The sequence below is a fragment of the Formica exsecta genome, unplaced genomic scaffold (genome assembly GCF_003651465.1).
Source record: "Formica exsecta isolate Colony F162 unplaced genomic scaffold, ASM365146v1 scaffold48, whole genome shotgun sequence".
Classification (NCBI taxonomy): domain Eukaryota; kingdom Metazoa; phylum Arthropoda; class Insecta; order Hymenoptera; family Formicidae; genus Formica; species Formica exsecta.
In genome coordinates, this window is record NW_021852035.1 from 751,929 (window position 1) to 761,429 (window position 9,501).

The window sequence follows — 9,501 nt, forward strand, 5'->3', positions numbered from 1 at the left end:
CTCTTCCGGTTTTTTATACGCGCAAAATCTACAGAGAGAGTATCCCCTATTTACAAAACCCAACGGAACAACCGAGATATATCAATAATTTCAAAATTGCGCTAATGCTGCTCGTTTAATTATGCAGTACCACAATGCATTTGGTAATAATTGATGCAACTATTATGGACCATTTGTATATATAATATATGCAATTATATTGCAGTTCCTTATTCTCGCCTGCGCTCTGCTCGCCGTGACGATGGCAGCCGAGTCGGACAACAGCGAGGGACAGCAAACCGGCAGATCGCGGGTTTCTGACGAACAATTAAATATAGCACTGAGCGACAAGCGTTACTTGACCAGACAGCTTAAGTGCGCCCTGGGAGAAGCGCCATGCGACCCCGTCGGACGACGCTTGAAAAGTACGCTCCCTCCTCTTCGAGTAAATCCAACTTTTCACGAAAAGTTCATATTCCGCGATTATCCCAAATAAGACTTAAAAAATAAGATTCTAATCCTCTTTGACTGGCATCAATGAACTCGCGGCGAAAAAAGATCAATGCTTATCAACTTTTTATTAAGAAAAAAAGTAATCAGAGATAAAAAGATACTTTCCAATATTTTCAAATTTAATGTGAAGTGTTTATTATATCGAAATAATTGCAAGCAAGGAGTTTGCATCTGGTATAATTTCGGTGAGTCCAATTTCCAGTGAGATATACGAGAGATACGTGAACAAGTACGTCGCGCTAATTGTAGCGTTTCCATTGTCGCAGAGTAAACATAGGGGTTGAACACTTTTGCATATCTATAGAAATAGAATCTGAACTCAGAATCTGAAAATTTGGAAATTACACTAGTAGTGCATAAATATTTTATTAAAGATATTAAATATTGAACATATTTATCTCTCACAATATGCTATTTATACAAGACGTATTAAGTATATTTATATCTTTTTTAAAAAGGCAGACTTCGCATTTTCCTCTCTTCCTCATTTTTATTTGTTATACGCACATGGATTTTATCTTATGGAAAATCAGAATTAGCATCGGGCATCCCGAAAACTATTTATATATATGTATACTCACGGAAATGTGAAACGTTAATTAAATATTATGTATATCTTGCAATAATATTACACGAATATTGTAATATTATTCTGCAATAATATTATATGAGTCTAGAGAGAGGAATTATTCACGCGCATATAAACTTAAATACTACGTAAAACCGACCCGAAAATTCTCGGAGATTTGTATGTCGTTATTTTATCCAGGTTTAGTGCCGCTGGTTTTGAGAGGCTCCTGCCCGCAATGCAGCCCGGAGGAGACACGTCAGATCAAGAAGGTCCTTTCTCACATTCAGCGATCCTTCCCGAAGGAATGGAGCAGAATGGTGCAACAATACGCCGGAGTTTTATAAACGAGATATAATATAAGCCGACTACGACGAGGCTGAATGTACAAAAATATAGTTGTGGAATACAAAAAAGAATATATAATAAAGCTATTTACGTTTATGAAGCGAGAAACAACATTGATCATACATTCGTTCATTCGACGATATTATCGTTAAGCATCGAAAAAGTATAGTTCAGCCGAAAGAAATATTTAAATTACTACAATGCATAAATGTATATCAGATAAAAATATGTTGACACATATAAAATATGCATAAAATATGCATTAATGATATATTATCTGTTATTTAAAATGTTGAACATATAAATAAACTATATGTACGTTTTGTTTGATATATTTTATTAATAAATGTTATTCTCTCTCTCTTGTATTACCAAGATAAAAATTTCCTCTTTTATCCGTTTGTTATAATTAATTGATCGCGTATTAATAAAATTCGTGATTAGGAAAATATTCTACATTTGTTCTATATCAAGCAAATTATAATTTTAATTTGGCATTATTTCAGCGTATTTATTAATAATTATAACGCACTGTTAAAAAGTATAATATATCAAATTTTTTCGCAGAAATTGCCTCGTGAAAAATTTCGTAAAACAAGCGAATCACAGGATACAACGTTTAGTTTCATATGAAAAAGCCATAAGTGGAACAGAAAAAGTAACTAGTTTAAATAAACAGGAAACGATGTGCTATTAGATTACTATTTTGTATTTTTTTTTTTGGTCTATTTTTAATTCCAATAGCAATTACAATATGTAGCAGGATATTTTTGCAACTATATAAATAGTATAATACTATACACTGTTTTAATTTGATATAAAATTTACTCCGTTTGTATCGAAATTGTAATTTTATTTGTATAGAATTACAAAGAGCGTAAGAGAAATTCTTTATTCAGAAAATGACTTCATTTCGTAAAAATATCATATTTAAATTTAAAAATTTCAATATTAAAACATTTTAATTTTTCCCTTAATACGCCCGTATTTCCCATTTATTGACAAGTTTTTTAAATTTTATACTTCTCTATAGCAACAGTTTGAACTTCATCTTCTATCCTGAATCGTATTAATCGCAACGATGATGCATGTTTACACGCATTCGTTACATTAAAACGTAATTCGCATTCGCCATATATAATGTCAATTAGGGATATTGGCATTAAATCTACACGTGATCTACGAGAACGAACCGCGTAAAATGCGTTATTATTAGGGCTTATAAGTATCCGATCGTTTCGCAAGGATTATTGGATGTTTGACCAGCTTTATCAAGTATTAATGACAATCAACAAGTTGCTAATTTATTTGGCACATAATTAACACTATATCTCCGCACCCCTCTGCTATTCAACCGCCATGATTGCACCCTGATTCGGATTTCACTACCCTTGCTGTGAATATTAATTCTACTGTGCTTCGATGTCAAAGCCCTCGTATGCATGCTAATTTAAGTTTGTCCTCTATATCTACGCTGGCTGCGCGAGGACAGATTAGTAATTAAACTTTGTAAGCACCGATAAAAATGCACGAGTGGTGCAGCAATAATATCGTCGTCTTAATATACGAAAAGACGTGTCTCGATATTTGTTATGTCCCAAGAGAAATATTGTACTTGAAGAAACTTTTCAGTTATCAATTGTACTCTAAATTAAAATACACCTAATTCACTGCTTATAATAATTTCCGAATAAAACAAGTCTGAGTCACGGTCAATTTATGAGCAAACTTGCAAGTTGCAGTTGCCGCTTAAAGTATGATGCTAAATCAAAAAGCGATTTGTTATATACCATTATAATCTTCCACTGACAGATACTGAGTCACTGATCTTTAAGAATATTTTTATAAAACTCATGCGATAATCTAAATAAATATTTCACGTGTGCATTGTACAAACAATACCAATAATTTTTATTTTAAAAATATTTTCCTTTTTTTAATTTATGTACAAGTAGTATCCATTTTTTAAGGGAGGAAAAAAAAATTTATATATATATATATATATATATATATATGTGTATACACACTACATGCGCACACTACCGACGCGACTGAGAGACGACGATTATACGATCACACGACAACGACGACGAGAGCGGCGACGGCGACACCGCGACGGAGCCGCTGGGCGCGTACTGTGCGGAACGGACGACGGCAGTATGGCGTCCGGCGGCTTTCCTGCCCGTCCGCTCGCTCTCCCACCACCCCTCCCTTCCCAGCCCGCTTACCATTATCCCCATTCCCGCGCCACGTAATGCGCTGTCTCGGTTCAATTCGTGTTACGCTGCGCATCGACGTTCTCTCCCTCTCTCTCTTTTTCTCTGCTGTGTGTGTGTCTCTCTCTCTCTCTCTCACACACACACGCCGGTTGAGTCGGGTAGCATCGTCTCCTTTTATCTTGCGCTGTTTAAAGCTAGGGCTCTTTTTCTCTCTCGTACTAACTCGATCTCAGCTGTCGCTGATCCGTCGGTCTATCTCTCTTCGACGAATTCTCATTCTCTCTCTCTCTCTTTCGGATATAGCTCTATCTCCACCGATACCACCGTCGTAGGCTTTTCTCTGTTTCGATCCCCCGTTTCTCCAATACACGACAAACCGCGAGCTCTTTCCCACCTGTCTCGCCGCCAATGCCAATGCACTGCATCCTTTTCCCGTTCGAGCGCTCTCCTTCCACCCCTGCGATCCATCTCTTTCTCTTCTCGCTTTTCTCTCGCTTATATATATATATTCGTGTGTGTAAATAAAATCAATTATAAAAATTTAATCTATAATATATATAAAAGAAATACTATGAGTCAAAATTGATCCAATGCCGCCATGCGTAAGACTATCTACGGCATTTCCTATTCGAGAGTTAAAACGTAAATCTAAATTAAAAATAATACTAAAATAATATAGGCAGGAAATATGTTTCAAATCCAATATTGCAATTAGAAAGCACTAAGTTATATTTGCAAACTCAAAGCATATTTTATCGCACAGTAGATACGGACAGACTATTATCAGACTTCCGGAAATATCATTTTAAGATACGGAAATAGTTCATTGACCGACGATACTCTTAGCAACGCAAAGATTTCTCAATGAAACGAATATTCTCATAATTAAAACATATTTTCTGATTGCTGCAGAAATCAAAACATATGAACATACAAAGAATTACGCGTTATCCTAACGATTGTAACAATGGTAGACAAATCTATCGCGTCATCTTGCAAGTTGCAAATCTTTCAATGACGCACACCCTCGTCTGACTATTTATCGACCACGTGTACTCAACCGTTCAAACTGGTTTTCGATTATGTTTTCTCGGGAAAAGCGGAGATCTCGACAATTCGGGAAATCCGATTTGCCACTCCGTCTAGCCTCGCAAAATTCAAAATTGAAGTCTATGTAGGAATAGGCGAAGAAATATGCTGAGAATTTCCACATAAATGCTCGTAGTACAGTATGTTTCTAAAGTACTTAATAAGTTTTAAAGATTCAGTCTCTAATCAATATATAGTTTATTTTTTTGTAGCAAAAATATCATGTCCATAAACAAACCATTGAAAATAGAGAGAAAGCTTATATCAAATTAAATTTTAAAGATAAATATGATTAACAAAGTTATTTCGTTCCCAATTTCGAGTAAACTTCATTTTAATAGAATTTCGATTCCAAAATGTTATCAACATATTTAATATGTAAAGTTAAAAAGGAAGGCATCCTCTCAATAAAATTTCCGCTAAGGAAAAATTGATTCCAACTTGATCGAAGAACGCACTTGCAAAGCTTGCCAAAGTATTTCAGTAACATCCTGTACAAAACGTGTCGCGAGAAGATTCAACTCACGTAATGCTTGCATTTTACATCAGTGCGACGCGATGCAATTTAAACAGTTCGTCTCGCGAGATGCAATATGAACCGGGCGCAGCGATTAAATCGGCCGCGATCGAGCGCGCGTTTTCATATCATACGATCACAGTCACGGATCAAAACTTCCGGCTGACAGATATTTAATCGCTGGATAATTAGACTCTCGTCGGCTGTGATTTCGTATACGACACGAAATGTCGTTTCGTCGACGACTAGCCGAAGTCGAAGTTGCAGCTACTGCCGCCTTCGTCTTTCGGTAAACATTTGTTCTTCTTGATTGATACGCGATAATACACTTTCATTCGGGAGGGACAAATATTGAATTCCGTCGAAGAAACGAGGAGACGGTGTTTGCACACTTCGTGTATATATCGCGCAAATGATATTGCACATATGTGTATCTTATGTACTTACACTCTCGTCTACAATTTTATTGCTCATCCGCGATCGGGCTTTATTTACACCCCGGCGAACTTAAAAATTTGTCAACTCCGCCGGGAATCGAAGCCGGGATAAAAATCGTTCGCCGAATGCAGCCAACCGTTGCAAAACACATCCGGAGCGTACTTTAATTACTTTTAATTACGCTAAACGACCTGTAACAATACTTCGCGTTCGTAATTAAAATTAAGCCGGGCAGATGTGTAGAGTATTGAAAATCGTTAGATGCAGTTTCGACGGAATACCAATCAGAGTACACCAACTCGATTCCAGTTAAGAAACAAAATAAATGACTACCGCGACATTGCCGGCTAGGAAAGATTTTCAGTCATATTTTTTCCTTTATTATTCTCAGCGATACTTTGCTTCACTTTCCCGTACACATAGTATACTAAGTATGATTTGTAACCCGACGATGTGCAGTGTTATGTTGCGAGCAATTTTCCGAAACGACGATGGTATTACCGCTACGGGAAAGCGGCATTATACATATAGGCGTAAGATTATTCCAGTGTCGGGCAAATTTCCGCGGTCGTTCGATCGCGACCGTCGCTTTATAATTCGTTATACGAGCGTGATAAAACGACCATACCCGTTCTGCAATTCCCTTACTACCACGATCCACAACCGCCGCAACCGCTGTCGCCATCGCCGCCGCAAATCCACGATGTCGTTAATACGACCAGTCTTCAACATCGTCTGAAAGTTCCCTCGGCGCGCGGCTCTCATCCTAAGGGATCATCATTTCCACCCTTTATCGACCGTCGTACAAAAGGCAACTCGTATTGCCCGATGGAAAACAGATAAAAAGGTCCCTCTTCGTTCTTTCTCTTCACTATATATAGATGTATATATATAGACACATACACTATCAGCGGTACGTACGAAGTGCTGAGAGAGTCTGCCGAGAGAAAGAGAACTCAGGAGGGGGAGGGAAAAAAACTTCCGACCGAAAGTTTTCAACGAGAAAGAGACTTCGTTGAACGGTACGTAGGTCTGGGTGAGAGTGATTTCTTTGGTTCGCCGCTCGCCGACAAACTTCACATTTTTGCAGCAGCAGCCGCTTTGCACGCAGGAGTTGAGATTCTCGCTTGGTGTTCAAGTGTGCGATTAATATTTTAATGCGGCTTCTCGTACCAACAGAAATTGCTATCCGCTTAAGAGAATTATCCGTGAAACGTTTACCGAAACGACGATGGTATTACCGCTACGGGAAAGCGGCATTATACATATAGGCGTAAGATTATTCCAGTGTCGGGCAAATTTCCGCGGTCGTTCGATCGCGACCGTCGCTTTATAATTCGTTATACGAGCGTGATAAAACGACCATACCCGTTCTGCAATTCCCTTACTACCACGATCCACAACCGCCGCAACCGCTGTCGCCATCGCCGCCGCAAATCCACGATGTCGTTAATACGACCAGTCTTCAACATCGTCTGAAAGTTCCCTCGGCGCGCGGCTCTCATCCTAAGGGATCATCATTTCCACCCTTTATCGACCGTCGTACAAAAGGCAACTCGTATTGCCCGATGGAAAACAGATAAAAAGGTCCCTCTTCGTTCTTTCTCTTCACTATATATAGATGTATATATATAGACACATACACTATCAGCGGTACGTACGAAGTGCTGAGAGAGTCTGCCGAGAGAAAGAGAACTCAGGAGGGGGAGGGAAAAAAACTTCCGACCGAAAGTTTTCAACGAGAAAGAGACTTCGTTGAACGGTACGTAGGTCTGGGTGAGAGTGATTTCTTTGGTTCGCCGCTCGCCGACAAACTTCACATTTTTGCAGCAGCAGCCGCTTTGCACGCAGGAGTTGAGATTCTCGCTTGGTGTTCAAGTGTGCGATTAATATTTTAATGCGGCTTCTCGTACCAACAGAAATTGCTATCCGCTTAAGAGAATTATCCGTGAAACGTTTACCTTATTTCGCTTACTTCGCTTATTTCGTTTCGCGCATTTTTCACCTTCGGGATTAAATAATCTCTTGATGCTTAAATAAAGATTTAAATTAAATCTCTATTGAGGCAATGCCCGATTAAATAAAAAGTCTATAAAAGATTTAAAAAAACAGAAGATAAAAATAAAAATAATAACAAAACTTTAATAAAGATTTCGTCCTCTATTTATATCTTCAGACTCAATCTAACAAAAAACTTATTAAAAAGTTTACTAATTGTATCAATTATTAATATCCGTATAACACTCGAGTTTTCGCTCTTTAAATAAGTATTTTCTTAATAAACTTCTTTGTCTCTCTGCCAAATATAACTGACCTCAAAAAGCCCCAAAAGCTCAAAAAGCAGTTCCTAAAAAAAAAAAGAAGGTGTGAAAGATTGATTTGTCAGTTCTCTCGCAGACACGTGGGAACAATCGAAAGAGGCATCGTTTGCGTCGATTTAATTACGTTTGAAAGCAGCATGTGGGCCGACTCGACGCGATGCGACGCGAAAACGCGGAACGGGATTACGGGACGCGACGCGACGCGACGCTAACGGCGCTTAAACACACGAGAGGCATCTCTGTCGTGCTCACTCCCACGCGCATCCAAACGCCGCCGGCAATTCTTGGCATGGCACAATGCCTGAATGCGAGAGCGCGCGCGACTCGTGAATGACCCAGACGTCTTCCTCTCTCTCTCTGTCTCTCTATCTATCTATCTATCGCTATCATTCTCGCTTTCGCTCTCGCCTTCTACGTCGACGTACACACGCACGATGCATTTCTCTCTCGCATGCATTGCGCGCACACTGTGTATATCAGCTTTCCCACAATTACATAAGCCGTACCGACGAAGAGAACGTAAGACCGAGAGAAAAAGAGAGGGGAATAGGGAGAGGAAAGAAGAGAGAGAGAGAGAGAGAGAGAAATCGCGCGGCTTCAAAAGGCTTAATGAAAGTTGCCTGTTGCTCGTACAAATCGTCACGTCAACGAAGAAAATTTCTTTTCCACCATACATCGTCTCTATTCCTCGCCCTCTTTTTTCGAGACACGCTCTTTCATGTGGTGACTGCTGTGCTAATAGGTACTACGGGTTTATCTATTCTTATTAGGCGAAGTGTTCATCGTAAAAAGAGCGTATGATTAATGGTAGTGTGGATTAATGGTTTTGTGCAAAGAACAGATATAAAATTTTAAACTTTACGTTGTTAAAAGAGGAACAAAGCAAAATGCGTATACAAATAAAATCTGAAAAAAATAATTCATTGAAAATAGGGAGAAAAATAACGTTATAATTAAAGCTTTCATATTACGTACGCTTTCCCGAATAGACTTTGCAATTATGCATGTCTTGTCTATGAACTGGAATATACCATATCGAGTGTTTTCCTTTCGAATAGTAGGAAAAGCTGAATTACGAATGCAAACGGGTTTTTTATTGATACAACATACTGCGTGCACGGACTAAATCAAGCGCATATGTATTGATTTTATTTAAAAATACGTTGAAAAGGCAAATGTGCGTCGCCTGCGCGTGAAATATGATTTTTAGTGATAATGTCGCGATAATAGCAATTAAATGTTAAAATTATTTTGCTCTTTGACATCATGTTAAAAAATCATGCATAATTCACTAAGTGAAGAATTAATTATTTAATTATTATATTTTTGATAATGATAGAATGCTTAATCTTTTAATATCCTGTGTTTTAGGTTACGCAAAATTTACAGAAAACGGATGTAACTTTAATAAATAAATTTAATTAACAAATAAAATAAATGTGATATATAATTATCTTTGTATTATTATTTCTGGCTAAATGCATATTGGTAATATCTTGACATATATAT

General features: G+C 38.0%; 1 protein-coding gene across 1 annotated transcript in view; it reads left to right on the forward strand.

The window, feature by feature from the left end:
- Nucleotides 1-1,504, forward strand: part of LOC115241371 (ejaculatory bulb-specific protein 3-like) — a 9,658-nt gene extending 8,154 nt beyond the window's left edge. The window contains exons 2-3 of the mRNA XM_029817102.1: nucleotides 206-404; nucleotides 1,262-1,504. Coding sequence (XP_029672962.1) covers nucleotides 206-404; nucleotides 1,262-1,407 — 345 coding nt within the window. The 3' untranslated portion in view covers nucleotides 1,408-1,504. The remainder of the gene's footprint in view (nucleotides 1-205; nucleotides 405-1,261) is intronic.
- The last annotated feature ends 7,997 nt before the right edge of the window (nucleotides 1,505-9,501 follow it).